Here is a 21,222-nt window from a genome sequence, read left to right on the forward strand (position 1 = left end):
AATTGGTGCAGGAAAACTAAGCTTTTCTGAGAAGGAAAAACCCAATATCTGGATTTTTCTAAGCTGAGAAGTGGGTCCTACCTGATGTCCAGGAGCTCAGTCCCCCCTTCCCCAGACTGGGCCAGCTCTTGAAACCAAATGGGAGGACTTTTCTTCTCCTTCACCTCCATCCTGAGATCCTGGAACCGCATTAATGCATGGAATTAATCAGGTTTAGGTTTAAATTACAGCCTTTGGAAGACATTTTTCAGAGCAGGGACACCATTTAAGAGGGGTGAGATCAAGTCCCTGCTCTCATCTCATGGTCCCTTGTTGGGACATCCAACTTAGGACCAAGATATATTTTTTTTGGTGACAACTAAATTACCTTCTCGTTATCTGTCTAACACTGTTTGCTGCATCTCAAGGGCCCCGTCCTTTAGCAGAAGGTCCTGACCTGAGGATGACCCAAAAAATCCACATTTCTCAAAGGCCGCGGCCACCCGGGGACGAAGCCTTGACGGCCGCGCCTTCTTTTGTTAAAGAACCAAAACAAGACGAAACACATTCATATCGTGTTTCCACGGGTTTTTATCAACTCCGGACCTTTTTTCTTGTTTCTTTTTAACGTTTTATTTTAATCCCCAGCCTCAGCGCGTGGGTGAGAATCTGCAAATTCCGTAATTTCTGGAAAAAGGTAGCGCCTCCCTTTGTGTCTAGCTTTTTTAAAAAAAAAAATTAAAAAAATTATTATTTATTTTGTCTAATTAAGCCTTGAGGCTGCTTTTCCTTGGAAGAGGGTAGCGGAGAGGGACTGGGGTGGGGGGGCTCCAGTGTCGTCGTCCCCCCCAGCTGAGCATCCTACGGTGGCACCAGTTTGTTGCAGCCCGACTGGGTGTGCAGAGGCACAGGAAGGGGCTGGGACCGGGGGGCGGGGGGGTTGGGGGGGGGAGTGGGTGACTGGGGGGGCGGGGGGGGGGGGAGAACATCCCACCGTGTCGGAGTCGATCGTCACCGTGGGCTCCGTGGAGGGAGGCGGCAGCGCCCGCAGGTAACGGGGGGGGGTCCGGGGTAGAGCCTGTAGGGTGCTGGGGGGGGTCCCTGTAGGGAATGGGGGGGGGGGGTCCGGGACAGCAGCTGTAGGGGTCGGGGGGGGTCCCGGGGAGCGACCGCAGGGACCGGAGGGGGGGGTCCCGGGAGAGCATCCAAATGGAACCGGGGGGGGGGGAGTGTTCCAGGCAGTGGGCACAGGGAATGGGGGGGGTCCTGGGCAGCACCCAGAGGGAATGGGGGACCCTGGGGTGGCACCTGCAGGTAGCGGGGGGGGGGGGGGTCCCGGGCAGCTGCTGGAGATAATGGGGAGACCCCAGGGCAGCACCCAGAGGGAAGGGGGGGGTCCTGGAAAGAGGCCACAGGGAACATGGGGGTCCCAGGCAGGAACCTGTGGGAAATGGGGCGGGGGGGGGGGGGTGTCCTCGGCAGTGCCCTGAAGGTAATGGGGGACCCCGAGGTAGCACCCACAGTGAATGGGGGTGGCCAGGGCAGCACCCCACAGGTAATGGGGGGGTCTGGGGAGAGGGTAAACAAGAAGGACCCCCCCCCAGACCCAGCACGGCTCCTTACTGCTTTGTGCCCTGTGTGGGTGGTCCCCGTTGGGGCTGGGGGTGATGTTGCACCCCCCCAGCTTGGGGGGGGCACCGGTGCCCATCGATTGCTGCCTCGAGCTGGGATCTCCCTGCGCATCCTCCAGTTCTCCCCTAAATAACGTCACGGAGGAGGCCGGGTATCTCCCCCAAATAACTTGTCGGGGGTCTGAAGCCTCCCCAGGTGGACCTTCAACATAACCTAAGGGGATGGGGCTTCACCAGCCTTGCCCGGCCGTGGGGCGACACACGGACCGATGCTCTTCCCGTGACCGCATCACACAAGAGAAGAGCCATGACAGCGTGTCGTCCCCACGTAAGGACCTTCTGCCCCCCAAATTTCAATAGCTGCCCCCTCTTTCCACGGCTCCTCTGCCTGCAGTTCCCCCAGGCACCCAACAAACGTCTCCTTTAAGAGTATCTGGACCAAGAAGCCATCAGCAAGAACACCAGGGACAAACCCTCCCCACACCATGATAAGAAAAGTGGTGATAAGAGCAAACCTCGTTACTGGCGCTAACGGGCAAGGCCATTTGGAGCATGAGAAGGAGGATAAGGCAAGGGAGGGAGACAAGGACGCGGAGACATAAAACACTGCCCAATTAGTGTTAACGAAGACAATAACCAGAAACAAATCTCGCTGATCATGTTAATGAGTGGTCTTCTACCCACCAGTAGAACTCTGAAGTTCCGCCAAGAGCTTTGCAGCTGGTAAGGATGCAACGCTGGAGGGGGGACTGTGCGTACGGAGGAGGGGAATGGGGGCAGGGAGGAGGAAAGGGGGGGCCCAGGCCAAAAAAGGGTGTAAAAGGGGCCGGCAGCAAGGTACAAGGGGGTTGATCCACGCGTCAGTCATCACAGTTGGTCCTGTCTTCGTTATTCAGTCTTTTTGTTAACTATTTCTGCACCCAGTGTTAGCTACTGGCAGGACTGGTGTGAGCGGGTTTGGGGTCATCTAGAGGAGTCAGACTGGGGGTGTCAGCACCCCTGCTCTGTGGTGTCAGCTACTGGAGTGAGCTGGGATCCCAGTACAGCTACTGGAGTGGGTGGAAGTCTTGCTAGAAGGGCTCCAGCAGCTGGGCAGCACCACAGTGGGTGGTACTGGTGTGGGCCGGAGCTGCTGGAGGAGGTGGCTGCTCTTAATACCCCTTAACAGACATCACATGACCCCCTTTGGTGTCCCAACAGGTGACGGGACAGACAGTGAGAAGAAGAAGAAGTCGTCCCAGCCCATGGAAGAGCACAGGGTGATGCTGGAAGCACCCAGAGAGGAGCCCCAGAGCCCCAGGGTGGACATGGACCACGATGTTCAGCATCAGCCAGATGATAAGGAAGGTAGCCAAGTACAGAGAAGACCTCGAAAGTGCTCTTTCAAAGGGACGTATGCTGAAGACCTTCAAGAAGACGCAACCCAACCAAGGAGTGGCTCCACGCAGAAGGTGTACAAGTGTGGGGACTGCAAGAAGATCTTCACCTGGGGGAGCAGCCTGACCCGTCACCGGCGGATCCACACGGGAGAGAAGCCCTTCAAGTGCCTGGATTGTGGGAAGAGCTTCACGCAGAGCGTGGTCCTCCTGCGTCACTGGAGGACACACACCAGGGAGAAGCCCTTTCTCTGCACCACGTGCGGGAAACGCTTCTCCTGGCGCTCGGACCTCATTACCCACCAACGTATCCACACCGGAGAGAGACCGTACCCCTGCTCGCACTGCGAGAAGACCTTCCGGAAGAGGTCTCACCTCATAAGGCATGAGCAAGTCCTCCACAATGGTGAGTCCTTGGAGGGGGGCTTAGTGTGAGATGTCCCATGCCCTGGTGGACCATCCTGTGGGTGGGGACGGTCTGGAGACGCACGTCGTGGGGCTGTGTTGGGACTTCTGCTCCTAGCGTGGCAGCAGTGATGGGGTAGGAGATGTTCCTGGGGATGGCTTTGCTCTGTCCCCAGGTTGAGTTGAACTATCGGTGGGGATAGTCCTGCTCTGAGCAGGAGGTTTGGGTGGAGTCCTCCAACTAACGGAGCTGCACTGGAATAAACTCCTCCATGTAGGGGGGTCCATGAGTCAGTCTTGGTGATAGCAAGTGGTCTCCAAGAACATTTCCCACGGTCATTTTTGGACAGGTTCATTTTTGGCCTCTCTTCACCCATCCTCCACCACTGCAACCCACTGCCCCCAGGTCTTCCCAGCTTGTGTTACCCCATCAGATACTTGGGTTTCTCCTCCATCCCTGGTTGCGGAGGTCCTGTTGGTGCAATAGCTTTGTCTTTCTCGAGCAGGCACCGAGAGCTCCCAGCTGAAGCCAGGAAAACCACCCCAGGTGCTGGGGGAGAAATTGGAGAGCAAGAAGGAGCAGACACTGATGAGACAAGGGGAGGGCATGAAGAACACCCATGCAGCCACGAGCAAGCCGGTGACCCATGCTAAGCCGAAGACCCATAAATGCCCAGAATGTGGGAAGACCTTCTGCTGGAGAAACAGCCTGAGACGCCACCAAAGAAATCACACGGGAGAACGACCCTACAAGTGCCCAGATTGTGGCAAGACCTTCAATGACTTCTCCAACCTTGTCACCCACCACAGGATCCATAAGGGAGAGAGACCGTACGAGTGCCCCGAGTGCGGGGAGTGCTTCACCCAGAACTCGAGCCTTTCCAGACATCGGAGGACCCACACTGGAGAAAAACCTTTTTCCTGCTCTGATTGCGAGAAATCCTTTACTCAGAAGCAAAAACTTATCTTGCACCAGCGGATCCACACTGGGGAGATGCCGTACAGCTGCCAGCAATGCCAGAAAACCTTTCGGACCAGCTCCCACCTCGCCACACACCAGCAGAACCACACGCAGGAGAGCTCCTATGCGTGCGTGGTCTGCGGGAAGTCATTCAGCGTGGGCACCGAGTGTCTTCTCCATCAGAGGACCCACTTGGAGGAGGTGCCGGTGGGCCAGGGAGCTTCTCCAGGGGGGGACATGCCACGAAATTAGGGGGCTGTTGCCTCCCTAGGCAGGGACTTCCACCCGTTTGGTCTCATCCCATGAGCCTCGTAATCTCGGAGGGGCAAATTCAGAGATAGCTGGGGGTGATAATGCCCCACCAAGGTTTTTTTCTGGGGGGAATAAGTGGTTGTGTGAGCCCTGCCGCTTTTAAATGTGAGTGCCTGCACGCAGATGAAATGAAGGAGGAGCTTTACCAGCAGGTGCCTTGGGTACACGGACAGCACGGCTCTTCCTTCACCCCAGCACATGGGACCATCACGTCCGAGAGCCCCAGCATCTCCATGGGGACTTGTGGGTCCAGGGAAAGGCAATGTAGAAGAAATGTTGCCTTCCTGGCAAAACCAAGGTGCTCCCATGAGTCCAAAGGGATTATATAGTCTCGTTAGCCAGCGGGGTCGTTAACAAGACCCAAGGTTGAACAAACCGCTGGATAGCCTTGGTACAACGTTTTGGTGGGATGTTGGTTGGCATCTCGTGTTACAAGCTGTGACTATCGTGTTGTATTTTATTTGGTTTCCTGTTAACGTGTTTATCTCTCCCTGTTCATCACTTCCTTTGTTGAAAGCCCGTACTGTTAGTTATGACCTGATTACAGACTCTCCAGATGAACTTCCATGATGGTGCTCACCAAGGCTGAGGCTTTCATGCTTCCTGGTGGGATACAGGGATACTGGACCATGATGGCAGAGGGATGAGCCGCTCTCACCAGTGGCTTGGGGACCATTTTACCCTGAGGAAGGAGGTGGTGCTGATGGGGGAAACCACGGCAAAAACTCTCGGGTGGTTTGGAGGAAGCAAAATTCCAGCCAGGACACTGCAATAAAAGTCAAGCATATGGGATGCTCCCATCATTATGTAGGTTCACACATCCATATATATACACGTCCCCCCCCCACGTGTATATATATGTCCCCTTATCATTAATAGAAGAAATACTTCTTTTTTTGAAGTTTCTATCAATTATTGTGGATTTTGCTCATAGTGTCTTTCAGATTTGTGTCCTGTTCATTTAACAGTGAATAGATTTGGGAGATGAACAAGGGATCTGGAGGGGGCACACAGCCAGGCAGATGACCCAACCCAAGCAAAGCAATCATCCTGGCCATATCATGTCATGCTCAGCAATAAAATGGAGAAGAGGGAGTTTGGGGGAGGGAGTTGGCCAGATTTCGGTCAGGAACAGGCTGGGCATCTGTCTCCCCATGGGAGGTGATGCGTGGTGGCCCTTGCATCAGTCCTCCTTCTCCTTCTCCTCTCCTTCTTCTCCCTCTCCTTCTCATCCTCTTCTCCCTGTCCTCCTTCTCCTTCTCCTCTCCTTCTTCTCCCTCTCCTCCTTCTCCTTCTCCTTCTCCTTCTCCTTCTCCGTCTCCGTCTCCATCTCCGTCTCCTCCTTTCTCTTATTAAACTCTTTCTATCTCCACTGAGGCGTTTTCTCACTTTTCTTTTCCCCTTCCCGGGTTCACCCAGGGGGTGGGAGCAGCCAAGAGCCCAGCTCTGCCCCAGCCCCATCCCGGACCCTCCCGGGGGATGCGATCGGTTTTGGGGGCGGGTGGGGGAAGTGGGGACCAAGAGTGGGCGCGGGTCCCGAGTGGAGGAGGGATGGAGGAGGAGCAGGGGAGATGAAGGACGAGTTAAGGATGCAGGAGGAGGGGGGATCGAGGAGGAGGAGCAGGAGCAGGAAGAGGAGGAGGAAGAGGAGGAAGGCTTCGCTGCATCCGCCTCCCACGAGGAGCCGCCTCCACCGGGACCACCCCGCGCCCCGCATCCCCCCGAGTGTGTCCCCCCGGGAGCATCGCCCCCCGCCCGGGCTCTGCCCCCGCCGCCCCCCGCAGGTAACCGGGGAGGGGGGGCCCGGGGCAGCCCCAGCCCCTCTGTGCCCCGCTCCCCCCCCGAGAGTCCCCGGGCTGTGCCGTGGGGCTGAGGGTCCCGGGGGGAGCTGGGATGCAGCTGGGGGGGGGGGGGGGGTTGGGTCCCGCCCGACACATGGGTCCCGCGGTGTCCCCCCCAAAGAGCCGAGAGATTTCGTTGTTTCATGTCAGCGCAGAGGTGGGTGCCGGGTGGGAATTCCAGAAAGCTGGCACACCGCCCCAGAGAACGACAAGGGATTTATTCTCTTACACGATTAGTAAAAACCCACTGGAATTCCCATTCATTGGTTAGCAGTCACCATCTCATCCACCATTGGCCAGTTATATTTAAATTAGCCTCGCTCGCTATGTAAATTAGCATGTACGCTCCTTGCAGGTGTGTGTGTGGGGGCAAGTTCTTCCAGCCTAGAATTGAGTCGGTGGTTGTGATCTCCGGCTGCCGCCTTTACCTTTCCCTTAGTTCACGCTTCTTTGGCAATCGTTCTGGGGCAGGATGTTCCTTTTTTATCGGTCTTTAGTTTCTTCTTCAAGGGCATAGTCGATAGCAAAACCTGAATAATTCATACAAAGTAATCAGGCTTGAATAGTGAAGCTATTGAGTAATGGTCCTCCTTAAAGGACAACACATTGTGTTTAACCCTAAATTGAGCGGTATCACCACGGTTTAGGCCGTAAAAACACATGACTAGCCGTCACCAGGTCCAGATGGATGACGGTGGTTGATGATGCTTTGGGACACACAGTGAGGTGGTAGTGGTTGGTCCCGTCCCACCCGTGGGGTGCAAGTAAGCGTGTGTTGTGGTTTCAGCGCAGCCAGCAATAAAGCACCAGGAGGCCATTGCTCGCTTCTCCCGCCCGGTGGGATGGGCAGGAGAAAAGAGAAGGAAAAGCTCGTGGGTCAAGACAAGGACAGGGAGGGATCATTCACCAGTGATGGTCATGGGCAAAAAACAGGCTGAACTTGGGTGAAAAAAACCCAAATCAATTTAGTTTGTTATCAATCAGATCAAAACAGGATAATGAGAAGTAAAACCAGATATTAAAGCACAATCCCGGGCTTAACTCCACTCCAATTTTCTCTCCCTCCTGCCCCCAGGTGGCGCAGGGGGATGGGGAATGGGGGTTGGGGTCAGTTCATCCCACCTTGTCTCTGCTGCTCCTTCCTCCCCAGGGGGAGGACTCCTCACTCTTCCCCTGCTCCAGTGTGGGGTCCCTCCTGCGGGGCTGTCCTCCACAGACTGCTCTGGCATCGGTCCTTCCCACGGGCTGCAGTCCTTCAGGCACAGACTACTCCAGCACAGGCCTTCCCATGGAGTCACGGCCATCTTCAACCCGCTCTGGCGTGGGGTCCTCCAGGTGGGCATCTGCTCCACCGTTCAACTTCATGGGCTGCAGCGGCATCCCCTCCTCCAGCGCACCTTCGCTGCTGTCGCTGATTGGGTCGGCCTTGGCCAGAGTCGGGTCTGACTTGGAGCCAGGGAAGCTTCTAGCAGCTTCTCACAGGAGCCACCCAAGTAGCCCCTTCCCTCTTTACCAAACCCTGCCACACAAACCCAAAACACTGCCAAATTAGCATTAATGAAGACAATAACCAGAAACAAATCTCGCTGAATCATGTTAATGGGTGGTCTTCTACCCACCAGTAGAACTCTGAAGTTCCGCCAAGAGCTTTGCAGCTGGTAAGGATGCAACGCTGGAGGGGGGACTGTGCATACGGAGGAGGGGAATGGGGGCAGGGAGGAGGAAAGGGGGGGCCAGGCCAAAAAAGGGTGTAAAAGGGGCCGGCGGCAAGGTACAAGGGGGTTGATCCACGCGTCAGTCATCACAGTTGGTCCTGTCTTCGTTATTCAGTCTTTTTGTTAACTATTTCTGCACCCAGTGTTAGCTACTGGCAGGACTGGTGTGAGCGGGTTTGGGGTCATCTAGAGGAGTCAGACTGGGGGTGTCAGCACCCCTGCTCTGTGGTGTCAGCTACTGGAGCGAGCTGGGATCCCAGTACAGCTACTGGAGTGGGTGGAAGTCTTGCTAGAAGGGCTCCAGCAGCTGGGCAGCACCACAGTGGGTGGTACTGGTGTGGGCCGGAGCTGCTGGAGGAGGTGGCTGCTCTTAATACCCCTTAACAGACATCACATGACCCCCTTTGGTGTCCCAACAGGTGACGGGACAGACAGTGAGAAGAAGAAGAAGTCGTCCCAGCCCATGGAAGAGCACAGGGTGATGCTGGAAGCACCCAGAGAGGAGCCCCAGAGCCCCAGGGTGGACATGGACCACGATGTTCAGCATCAGCCAGATGATAAGGAAGGTAGCCAAGTACAGAGAAGACCTCGAAAGTGCTCTTTCAAAGGGACGTATGCTGAAGACCTTCAAGAAGACGCAACCCAACCAAGGAGTGGCTCCACGCAGAAGGTGTACAAGTGTGGGGACTGCAAGAAGATCTTCACCTGGGGGAGCAGCCTGACCCGTCACCGGCGGATCCACACGGGAGAGAAGCCCTTCAAGTGCCTGGATTGTGGGAAGAGCTTCACGCAGAGCGTGGTCCTCCTGCGTCACTGGAGGACACACACCAGGGAGAAGCCCTTTCTCTGCACCACGTGCGGGAAACGCTTCTCCTGGCGCTCGGACCTCATTACCCACCAACGTATCCACACCGGAGAGAGACCGTACCCCTGCTTGCACTGCGAGAAGACCTTCCGGAAGAGGTCTCACCTCCGGAAGCATGAGCAAGTCCTCCACAATGGTGAGTCCTTGGAGGGGGGCTTAGTGTGAGATGTCCCATGCCCTGGTGGACCATCCTGTGGGTGGGGATGGTCTGGAGACGCACGTCGTGGGGCTGTGTTGGGATTCCTGCTCCTAGCGTGGCAGCAGTGATGGGGTAGGAGATGTTCCTGGGGATGGCTTTGCTCTGTCCCCAGGTTGAGTTGAACTATCAGTGGGGATAGTCCTGCTCTGAGCAGGAGGTTTGGGTGGAGACCTCCAACTAACGGAGCTGCACTGGAATAAACTCCTCCATGTAGGGGGGTCCATGAGTCAGTCTTGGTGATAGCAAGTGGTCTCCAAGAACATTTCCCACGGTCATTTTTGGACAGGTTCATTTTTGGCCTCTCTTCACCCATCCTCCACCACTGCAACCCACTGCCCCCAGGTCTTCCCAGCTTGTGTTACCCCATCAGATACTTGGGTTTCTCCTCCATCCCTGGTTGCGGAGGTCCTGTTGGTGCAATAGCTTTGTCTTTCTCGAGCAGGCACCGAGAGCTCCCAGCTGAAGCCAGGAAAACCACCCCAGGTGCTGGGGGAGAAATTGGAGAGCAAGAAGGAGCAGACACTGATGAGACAAGGGGAGGGCATGAAGAACACCCATGCAGCCACGAGCAAGCCAGTGACCCATGCTAAGCCGAAGACCCATAAATGCCCAGAATGTGGGAAGACCTTCTGCTGGAGAAACAGCCTGAGACGCCACCAAAGAAATCACACGGGAGAACGACCCTACAAGTGCCCAGATTGTGGCAAGACCTTCAATGACTTCTCCAACCTTGTCACCCACCACAGGATCCATAAGGGAGAGAGACCGTACGAGTGCCCCGAGTGCGGGGAGTGCTTCACCCGGAACTCGAGCCTTTCTGGACATCGGAGGACCCACACTGGAGAAAAACCTTTTTCCTGCTCTGATTGCGAGAAATCCTTTACTCAGAAGCATAAACTTATCTTGCACCAGCGGATCCACACTGGGGAGATGCCGTACAGCTGCCAGCAATGCCAGAAAACCTTTCGGACCAGCTCCCACCTCGCCACACACCAGCAGAACCACACGCAGGAGAGCTCCTATGCGTGCGTGGTCTGCGGGAAGTCATTCAGCGTGGGCACCGAGTGTCTTCTCCATCAGAGGACCCACTTGGAGGAGGTGCCGGTGGGCCAGGGAGCTTCTCCAGGGGGGAACATGCCACGAAATTAGGGGGTTGTTGCCTCCCTAGGCAGGGACTTCCACCCGTTTGGTCTCATCCCATGAGCCTCGTAATCTCGGAGGGGCAAATTCAGAGATAGCTGGGGGTGATAATGCCCCACCAAGGTTTTTTTCTGGGGGGAATAAGTGGTTGTGTGAGCCCTGCCGCTTTTAAATGTGAGTGCCTGCACGCAGATGAAAAGAAGGAGGAGCTTTACCAGCAGGTGCCTTGGGTACACGGACAGCACGGCTCTTCCTTCACCCCAGCACATGGGACCATCACATCCGAGAGCCCCAGCATCTCCATGGGGACTTGTGGGTCCAGGGAAAGGCGATGTAGAAGAAATGTTGCCTTCCTGGCAAAACCAAGGTGCTCCCATGAGTCCAAAGGGATTATATAGTCTCGTTAGCCAGCGGGGTCGTTAACAAGACCCAAGGTTGAACAAACCGCTGGATAGCCTTGGTACAACGTTTTGGTGGGATGTTGGTTGGCATCTCGTGTTACAAGCTGTGACTATCGTGTTGTATTTTATTTGGTTTCCTGTTAATGTGTTTATCTCTCCCTGTTCATCACTTCCTTTGTTGAAAGCCCGTACTGTTAGTTATGACCTGATTACAGACTCTCCAGATGAACTTCCATGATGGTGCTCACCAAGGCTGAGGCTTTCATGCTTCCTGGTGGGATACAGGGATACTGGACCATGATGGCAGAGGGATGAGCCACTCTCACCGATGACTCGGGGACTATCTTACCGTGAGGAAGGTGGCGGTGCTGATGGGGGAAACCATGGCAAAAAGTCTTGGGTGCTGGAATACCTCTTCTTTTTTTTAAGTTTGTATCAAATATTGTGGATTTTGCTCATAGTGTCTTTCAGATTGTGTCCTGTTCATTTAACAGTGAATACATTTGGGGGAGGCACAAGAGATCTGGAGGGGGCACACAGCCAGGCAGATGACCTGCCCCAACCAAAGCGATAGTCCTCTCCGTATCATGTCGTGCTCAGCAATAAAATGGAGAAGAGCGAGTTTGGGGGAGGGAGTTGGCCAGATTTCAGTCAGGAACAGGCTGGGAGGTGGCGAGCGATGGCCTTTCCATCATATCTTTTCCTTCTCCTCCTTCTCCTCTCTTCTCCTTCTCATCTGTTCTCCTTCTCCCTCTCCTTTTCTCCTTCTCCCTCTCATCTCTTCTTTTCCCTTTTCTTCTCCTTCTCATCCCTTCTCCTCCTTCTCCATCTCCTCCTTTCTCTTATTAAACGCTTTCTATCTCCACTCAGGCGTTTTCTCACTTTTCTTTTCCCCTTCCCGGGTTCACCCAGTGGGTGGGAGCAGCCAAGAGCCCAGCTCTGCCCCAGCCCCATCCCGGACCCTCCCAGGAGATGTGATCCGTGGGTGGTTTTTTTTTGGGGGGGGGGAAAGTGGGGACCAAGGGTGGGCGCGGGTCCCGAGTGGAGGAGGGATGGAGGAGGAGGAGGAGGGGATGGAAGAGGAGGAGGAGGGATGGAGGAGGAGCAGGAGCAGGAAGAGGAGGGATAGAGGAGGAGGAGGTGGGATGGAGGAGGAGCAGGAAGAGGAGGAGGAAGAGGCGGAAGGCTTCGCTGCATCCGTCTCCCACGAGGAGCCGCCTCCACCGGCACCACCCCGCGCCCCGCATCCCCCCGAGTGTGTCCCCCCGGGAGCATCGCCCCCCGCCCGGGCTCTGCCCCCGCCGCCCCCCGCAGGTAACCGGGGAGGGGGGGCCCGGGGCAGCCCCAGCCCCTCTGTGCCCCGCTCCCCCCCCGAGAGTCCCCGGGCTGTGCCGTGGGGCTGAGGGTCCCGGGGGGGGCTGGGATGCAGCTGGGGGGGGGTCCCGCCCGACACATGGGTCCTGCCCCCAGGTCCAGATGGATGCCAGTGGTTGATGATGCTTTGGGACACGGGGTGAGGGGTGGTGGTCGGTCCCGTCCCACCCGTGGGGTGCGAGTGACCGTGGGACTCCGTCACAGCATCCTCTTTCTTCTCCAGGTCTTCCCGGTGGAGCAAGGGCGGGGGGTCTGGATGTGGAAAAGGGTGGCACAGAGGAGAAGCCCCTTGGGCAGGTGGGCAGCAGGGGAGGAGAAAGACACCATCATCCTCCTCAGTCGAGAGGTCCGCATGGACCTTCTCTGTCTGGTAACCCTCAAAAGATCTCTTTCCCATGTTTTTTTTGCTGTGTCCTCAAGCCCTGTGAGCTGCATCAGTGTGGGGTTGTAGCCTGGGGTCACTACCACCACCCCGTGGTACCACTGGAGCCGTTGAGCAGGCTAGATGTGGGCATCAGAGCTTTAAACTTTCACGGAAACTTTGGCAAAGGCATTTCCCTCACCAGGGCTTGGGATCTTTTTTCCTGCAGCTGTCGGGATGGCGGATGGGAAGGAAAAGAGTCTGGAGGAACCGGAAGGATCTGAGCTGTTTTGCGACCCATTTGAGGTGGACATCCCCCAAGAGCTAAACCCAATGGTGCAGCATGACTGTGAGAGTCAACCACAACAAGCCCCTGAAGAACCAAGTAAGGCCGCTCATGGACGCCCATCACCGCGGAAGGGTGGACGGCTGCAAGCTCGCCGTGGGAGCCGTGCAACAAAGAAACCATATAGCTGCAGCAAGAGTGGGGCCACCTACGAGGCCCCCTATAGCTGTCCCGACTGTGGGAAGCTCTTCAGTCGGAGGTCCTTCCTCATCCCCCACCAGCGCATCCACACCGGCGAAAAGCCCTTCACCTGCCACGAGTGCGGGAAGGGTTTCCGAGTTGGTTCAGCTCTCAACAAGCATCAACGGATCCATACGGGTGAGAAACCCTATAAGTGCTCGGACTGTGGGAAGCGTTTCCGTCTCACCTCCACCCTCAGCACCCATCGGAAGATCCACACCAGGGAAAAACACTATGTCTGCCTCGTTTGCGGAAAGACCTTTCGGTTGAGTGCGTATTTACAGGCCCACGAAGCCACCCATAGCGTGGACAACCCTTTTCGGTGTCTTGCATGCGGGAAGAACTTCAGCTTGAGACGGTACCTGGCCATTCATCAGCGGATCCATACGGGAGAGAAGCCGTTCAAGTGCTCGGTATGCAGGAAGGTCTTCAACCGGAGATCGACCCTTATCGTTCACCAGCGGGTCCACACCGGGGAGAAACCCTACAAGTGCCCTGAATGCGGGAAGGGCTTCATCATGAGTTCAGACCTCCTCGCCCATCGGAGAATCCACACCGGGGAGAAACCCTACAACTGTCTCAACTGCGATAAAAGCTTTCGGCTGAGCTCCCACCTCACGAGACACCAGCGAAGCCACACCGGGGAGAGACCGTACAAATGTATGGATTGCGGGCAAAGCTACACAGACAGCTCTGGACTCATCAAACACAAGAAGATCCACATGGAAAAGAAGAAGAGGGCATCTCAGGGAGCCCACGCCGGGGAGGGACGTTATAAATGCCCCTACTGTAGTAAGAGCTTCTATGCAAAGTCAGGTCTGGTCCTTCACCGGGCTACCCACGTCGGAGAGCGACCCTATAGATGCTCCAAGTGTGAGAAGACCTTCAGCCACAGCGCAACCCTACTGAAACACCAACGAATCCATACGGGGGAGAGACCCTACAAGTGTCCCAACTGTGAGAAGTGCTACAATGATGGCTCAACCCTTCGGAGACACCAGAGGAGCCACACTGAGGAGAAACCCTATAAGTGCCCCAGTTGTGAGGAATGTTTCGGTGCCATTGCAGCTCTCCTGAAGCATCAGCGGTTCCACACCGAGGGGAGACCTTACAGATGCTCCGACTGTGGGAAAAATTTCCACTCTAATTTTCTCCTCGTCACCCACCAACGAATCCACACAGGAGAAAAACCCTACACCTGCCCCATCTGCAACAAAAGCTTCCGCCAAGCCTCCCACTGTACAAGGCACCAGGAGATTCACAGGAGGACCAGGGCTGGAGTCGCTTTGCGTGATGTGTCTGAGCACCATGTGCAGAAAGGAAAGACCCGGCGCAGAGCGGGAGCAGAGGTGGGATGTGATGATGAATTAACGAGTCCAGATAGTGCTTCCACAGCTCAACAATAAACGAATTTGAGAGACCCTGAGCCCATCAACTGGTCCAAGTTACCCTTCCAAAGAAGATGTGCCCCATGTCCTGCCTAATAACCATGGCTGTGTAAGTCTTTGCACTCCCAGATACCAATTTGAGCCCAGTATTAGTGAACTACTGATGACACGGGGTTCCTATGTCAATCTTTTTATAGCATGACCCTTATTCTTCTCACCCTGTTGACATTGAGTCCCTTTGGGCTAAGGCTCTAATGGCTCTTGCTTTTAAATTTAATATCATTCCCTCATCTCCAATTCCGTCTCTTCCCAAATTCATCACAACCAACCCTCCAACTAATATAATTCCCTCATCTCCAAGTCATCTCTTCCCAAATTCATCACAACCAACCCTCCAACCATCCTTCTCAACTCACCCTTGACTTCATCTCCCATATTTACTGAAGTAGGTCCCTAGGCAATTCAGAAAAAAGCATACTCAGCAACTAATTTTGGATCCCGGCTGGTCCTTAAAACGGGTTGAGCGAGCAGTATTAACAAATACATCCAGACTGAATCCACCTTCTCGTTTACCATTGACGAGGGATGGCTAGCCTGGCTCCTTAGTGATGTTCTACCTCAGCTCAACTTAGGTCCATGCAGGGACTCCTTTTTGGGGACTGGCATGGGAGTGCTTGATGGTATTGATGCCAAAGTCCTGTCAATAAGCTAGAGGCAGTGACTGCCTTGCTGTGAAATCTTTGTATTCCCTTACAATCATCATTACTTAAGTTGGGAACGGGACTGTGGTTGACCCAAACACTGTCCCTTAATGAGAACATCCAATTTATGATGACCACATTATTACTAAATGCCTTAGGGGTAACCCATGGGCAAGTTCCTTGGCTTTGAGTTGCCTTCAGACCCAACGGTGGGTTCAAGCTGAAACCTCAAGAGAAGGTGATGCCCGAAGCCTACTTGCTGAAATTCGTGAAGTTGCCTGGGATGATGCCACCAAATGTCACCTACAAGCCTGGTGGCACTTGGGAAACTTTACTTATGATGGAAATGTGGACGTAGGTTGACTGTGTGAGACGCTGCTTGTGAACAAACCTACCCCATCGCATCTTTGGGTCTACACCAAGGCAGATCCGCGGTCCATCTTGTGGACAACAGCCCTGGCAAGGAATGAAAGGTCGGCCATCAGGAGATGCCGAAGATTGCAACCCAGAGCCAGGAGTGGGGTCCGTGGGTGAAGGGAATTCCTTCCGAACCTGTCCTGGTTTCAGCTGGGATAGAGTTAATTTTCTTTCTAGTAGCTGGTGTCGTGCTATGTTTTGGGTTCACTCTGAGAAGAATGTTGATAACACACTGATGTTTTCCGTTCTTGCTCAATAGTGTTTATACCAAGTCAAGGATTTTTCAGCTTCTCCTGCCCAGCCAGCGAGAAGGCTGGAGGGACACAAGGAGTTGGGAGGAGACACAGCCAGGACAGCTGACCCAAACTGGCCAATGGGGTATTCCATACCGTGTGATGTCACGCCCAGTATAGAAACTGGGGGGAGTGGGGCTGGGGGGGGCAGATCGCTGCTCGGGAACTAACTGGGCGTTGGTCAGCAGGTGGTGAACGGTTGCATTGTTCATCACTTGTATCTTCCAGTCCTTTTATTATTACTATTGTCATTTTATTATTGTTGTTGTTATCATTATTAGTTTCTTTTTTTCTGTTCTATTAAACTGTTGGTATCTCAACCCGCGAGTTTTACCCTTTTTTTCCCCCAATTCTTTCCCCCACCCCACTGGGTGAGTGAGCAGCTGCGTGGTCCTTATTTTACCAGCTGGGCTTAACCCATGACAGAACCCCTAATCGGTGTCTTAATTCCTTTGGGGGAGTCACTTCCCATCACACCGCCATGAACCCACCGAGATGATGCTCCTCTAAGCTGGGACCAGCTCTTTATGTTTATAATCTTTGTGTTATTTTCTATATTTTGACTTTTTATAGCCACGCTACAAATATTAATCTACCTATTTGTATCTTTACTACCCAATCTGGATGCGATTTTAACTATACTGCCCCAAATTAGCGCTTATCAAGTACTATCAGCTAACTCTACCCTCTACCACCACATCATCCCTGCCCTTCTCGGTACGAATTCTCTCTAATCGCACATTTTTTTTGCAGCATAAACACTCAAATCAGCGATCAAAACAGGCAAAGCAGTAGGCACGATAAACCTTAATATAATTTAAATCATAATACACCTTCAACTTGAATAACTGCCACCCTGATACCAGAAAAATCAGACAAATTCCAGAATATGTTCAAAAAATAGTCAAAATAGACCATTTTAGGATGGTCTCTGACCGTTACGGTCAGTTATTAAGTCCAGAGAATGCTTGCACTGCTCAACACTAAAAAGAGGATGGTCTGATCAGGAAATTTGAAATGTTCCAAGCCCCTTAATTATTCTTATATGTGTATATATATAAATATATATATATATTAGAATTAAATTTATCCCAGCATTAGTGAATTACTGGATTTACTATTGTTTCCATCCAGAAAATTGTACTACTCTTTGCACAATTATTCTGAAAGAAAGGGTTTATTCCTAAAGTTTGAGCGTCTTCCTAAAGAGCTTTTTAATTGCTGTGGGTCATTAATGAGTAATTTTAGGGGGCACAGGGATAGGGAAGTGGGATGAGGATGTGGTACGGGGTGGGGGTGGGGATTTGGGGATGGGGGGGGTGGCCAGGATTGGTCCCAAAGGCCAGGTAGAGCTTTGTCCCCAGCCCAGGGGCTGATTGAGCTCATTGCTGTGATGAGCGGTCAGTTCTCAGCCTGTGGGGCTGGGGGGGGGTCCCTGGGAGGTGGGTTTTTTTTTTTGGGGGGGGGATGTTTGCAGCTTGCAGGATTCCAGAGCTGAGCCACAAATATCCCATGGGGGGAGCTGTTGGGGGGTCCCTGGAAGGTGGGGTGGGTTTTTTTTGGCGGGGGGAGGATGTTTGCCGCTTGCAGGACTCCAGAGCTGAGCCACAAATATCCCATGGGGGGGGTCCCTGGGAGATGTTTTTTTTTTTTGGGCTGGGGGGAGGGGGTTGGAGCTTGCAGGACCCCAGGGCTGAGCTGCAAATATCCCATGGGGGGGCTGTTGGGGGGAGGTCCCTGGGAGGTGGTTTTTTTTTTTTGGGGGGGGGAACATTTGCAGCTTGCTGAGCCACAAATATCCCGGGGGGGGGGCGATATTGGGGGGGGGCGTGCCGGGAGGTTTTGGGTTTTTTTGGGGGGGGGGGGAGGATACGACACCCCCCCCGCCCCCCCCCCGCTGCCTGCCGCCGGCAGAGGGCCCCGGCCCGCTGGGGCTGGGGGATGCGGTGTGTGCCCCCCCCGTTGAGGGGTTGGCCTTCCTGGGTCAGGCACCGCCGCCGCCGCCTCCATTGTCAACCCGCAGCCCCGCAGCGATCGCCCGGTACCGGCGGAGCCGGGCGGGGGGGGGGGGGCAGGAGCGTCACCCCCCTGCTCAAGAGCTGCTCTGCCCCCCACCCCCAGGTAACAGGGAAGGGGGTGGTCGCAGAGCTCTTTTTTTCCCCAACCCTATGGGAGCCCTTTTTTTTGGGGGGGGGGGGGTGTTGGTGGTACCCTGCCTCAGTTTCCCCTTGTGCAACACGTGGGGGTGCAATGGGCTGGGGGGGTGGGGGGGGCTGGTTGCAGACCCCCACCGTTCAAGGTTGAGCCGGGTGGTCCATCGCAGTCCCGGTTCTTTCTCACTCGCGTCGGGTGGGTTTTGGGCTGAAAGCGAGTGATTTTGGGCGCTGAGCCTTAGCCAGGGACATCGCTGACCTTGCCCTTGTCCTTGTCCCCTCTCCGGCTCCGGTGGGACAGGGTTTGTAGGGACATGATGCTGGTCCTTCTCTTCCCATAACTATATTTCCCAAGCAGGACAACCTCTTTATTTCTCCTCCACCTCCCTTTTGAGGTTGGAGCTTTGTATTTATAACGCTGGCCACACGTCTTGGCTGTATCTTGGTGTTTTGGAGGAGTTTATGGGCTGCATTTGGGCGTTTTGGAGGGTTTTCTGGACCGTATCTTGGTGTTTTGGAGGGGTTTATGGGCTGTATTTTGGAGGGTTTTCTGGGCTGTATCTTGAGAGTTTTATGCACAAAAGATCTTGGTGGTTGACTTCCCAGTAGGGATGGACTTGGGCAGGAGCAACCCATAACCCAAACCAGGGAACGCGCTCACAGCTTGTTCCCCCTGCCCCAAACAGGATTTCCCGTTCCCAAACCTTGGCCAGATTGAGGAGGAGGCTGCGAGGAAGAGGAGATGCTACGAGATACCCAGGCAGGTGAGGAGGAATTTGCTCGACCTTTCATCTTCTCTCCTCCGTCCTCCAGCCGAGCATCGCTTCTGGCTGTAGGACAGCCCTGCTGCTGATGCCGTCCTCCTGGAGATGGATCTGGGAGAATCTCCTTCCCCTTCCCTCTGGCATGGATGCAAATCCCCTTCCTCTCCTTGTTCCTTCCTCTGGCAGGCGATGAGATGGGGATGGAGAACATGGAGGAGAAACCCCACCAGCAGAACCTTGCGGAAGAAGTTGTTTTGAAGGGCTCCATGGAGCAGGAGGTCAATGGGGAGGAAAAGCCAAGAAGATGCCCCTCAGGGAGAGGTTGCAAACCCACCCCACGAAGCTCAGAGGAGGAAAGACCGACCATCTGCGAGGAATGCGGCCGGAGCTTCAGCCGGAGCTCCAACCTGGTGGTCCACCAGCGGCTGCACGCCGGCGAGAAGCCCTACAAGTGCTTGGAGTGCGGGAAGAGCTTCAGCCGTAGCTCCCACCTCATCACCCATCAACGTCTGCACACCGGGGAGAAGCCCTACAAGTGTCCTGATTGCGGGAAAAGCTTCAGTGACAGCTCCACTCTCATCACCCACCAACGCTTGCACACCGGTGAGAAGCCCTACAAATGCCCCGATTGCGGCAAGGGCTTCAACCAGAGCTCCAACCTCACGTCCCACCAACGCACCCACACCGGGGAAAGACCCTACAAGTGCCCCGAGTGTGGGAAGAGCTTCAGCGTCAGCTCCTACCTGATCCGCCACCAGAAGATCCACACCGGGGAGAGACCCTATAAGTGCGAGGAGTGCGAGAAGACGTTCAGCCAGAGCTCCAGCCTCATCATCCACCAGCGCGTCCACACCGGGGAGAAGCCCTACAGATGTGTTGACTGCGGGAAGTGGTTTAGGAACAGCTCGGACCTCATTAGGCATCAGCGGACACATACGGGTGAGAGACCCTACCGCTGCCCTGACTGCGGGAAGAGCTTCAACCGCAGCTCCAACCTGATGACCCACCAACGCATCCATACCGGGGAGAAGCCCTACGAGTGTCCTGAGTGCGGTAGGAGCTTCACCGTGAGTTCTGCCTTGATTAAACACCAAAGGACCCACCGGGAAGGGAAGCCCTATGAGTGCCCCGACTGCGGGAAGAGCTTTATACGCTGTTCGAACTTCATTACCCATCGAAGGACCCACGTTGGGTAGAGACCTGGTGACCCATGTTGGGTAGAGACGTGGCTGGTGGTCCCCACATCTTCCTGGTTCCCCATAGGGACCTGGATGAATGTAGGTAGGAACATCCATTTGCTGAGATGGGCTTAGCTGTGGGACGCAGACCAAAGGCAGAAATTCATTACAAAGAGTGGACTTATTGGCTTTAGACTCCAAAAAGTCACATCTGCTTGGCCCAATAATTTCTTCTGGTGGCATCAAGCAACACCATATGGACTACAGGCTTCTTCCACAGCCAAAGAGTGAATGGATTTGGGCACAGACCAAGATTTTGAAGACACTGCTTGGGACTCAGCTTCTTTGGGAAGGAAGAAATGGGGTGAAAACAGTCCCACAACCCTGTTGGGACACACCAGGCTGAGTTCTTCCTCATTTACAGGTTTGGGGTTTTTTTCACATGATGTTATTCGGTAGCATCATGCAACCACTGTCCTGCCCATCTATGGTTCATCTTTGGATGACTAAACTCTTGAATTGTCCAAAGGGCTTCAGAAGAGGCTCTTGCAACATCTTAGCAATGGAGATGCTAACATGCAACATCTTAGCAACTCCACATCCTACTCTCACTCCCTTTGTGCTGCCAAAAATAAACAAGAACTCAGCTGCAATAAACTTTTCCTTCACTCACTGCCTTGGTATGGCCTTGTTGAACCCACACCACCTCGTTTTCATCCAGGCTGGGGCTTGGCCACCTCTAGGGTTGAATTTTCCTAATGGTGCTGAAAGGATGGGAGTGGTGGGACAACTCCATGGATGGGTGGAGGGTGAAAAGGACATGTGGGCTTGTGGTGTCCATGTTTTGGAAGTATGCTGCACCCCTATGACCATCGGTGCCACATAAACCTCATCCATGATTTGGTTTGAACCTTTGTCCTTGTCCAAGGGAAATGGAGAGGGATGGAAAGCCTGATGCCAGCTCCAGGGTCTCCACCCCAGCCCTACCACCCCTGCAGGGGCTTCCTGGGGAGGAGTCCTCACACCCTCTGGGTGCAGAAGATGCTCCCAGCCCCCCAAAATTAGGGAATTTTTTTAAGTTTTCCCCTCCAAAAAAGGCTCTTCCACCCACACAGCCCATGCTTTGACACCACCACAGAGATACTCACACAATGCCAACACTGAAATGCTTTTATTTTGGCCATGATTTTCTTTTGATCCATCCCGTAAAAAGACCCTAAATAGGGTTGAAAAAATAGAGAA

At 54.4% G+C, this 21,222-nt stretch overlaps 3 protein-coding genes across 3 annotated transcripts in view; all 3 read left to right on the forward strand.

Annotated features, from left to right (window-relative positions):
* The first annotated feature begins 1,579 nt into the window (after positions 1–1,579).
* Positions 1,580–16,198, forward strand: LOC126034844 (zinc finger protein 850-like). Its single transcript, XM_049792700.1, has 8 exons — positions 1,580–2,333; positions 2,811–3,392; positions 3,898–4,601; positions 8,456–8,549; positions 8,640–9,221; positions 9,727–10,388; positions 11,962–12,139; positions 12,790–16,198. Exons 2-8 carry the CDS (start codon positions 2,855–2,857, stop codon positions 14,490–14,492), a joined length of 4,461 nt encoding a protein of 1,486 aa, XP_049648657.1. The 5' UTR covers positions 1,580–2,333; positions 2,811–2,854; the 3' UTR covers positions 14,493–16,198.
* The window catches only part of LOC126034845 (uncharacterized), a 53,341-nt gene continuing 38,411 nt past the window's right edge, over positions 6,293–21,222 (forward strand). Inside the window, 2 exon segments of the mRNA XM_049792701.1 lie at positions 6,293–6,448; positions 18,725–20,005. Of these exon segments, the coding sequence (XP_049648658.1) occupies positions 18,949–20,005 (1,057 nt within the window). The 5' untranslated portion in view covers positions 6,293–6,448; positions 18,725–18,948.
* Positions 7,860–11,264, forward strand: LOC126034958 (zinc finger protein 160-like). Its single transcript, XM_049792981.1, has 3 exons — positions 7,860–8,163; positions 8,640–9,221; positions 9,727–11,264. Exons 2-3 carry the CDS (start codon positions 8,684–8,686, stop codon positions 10,431–10,433), a joined length of 1,245 nt encoding a protein of 414 aa, XP_049648938.1. The 5' UTR covers positions 7,860–8,163; positions 8,640–8,683; the 3' UTR covers positions 10,434–11,264.

Source organism: Accipiter gentilis, chromosome 36 (assembly GCF_929443795.1).
Source record: "Accipiter gentilis chromosome 36, bAccGen1.1, whole genome shotgun sequence".
In the NCBI taxonomy this organism is placed as follows: domain Eukaryota; kingdom Metazoa; phylum Chordata; class Aves; order Accipitriformes; family Accipitridae; genus Astur; species Astur gentilis.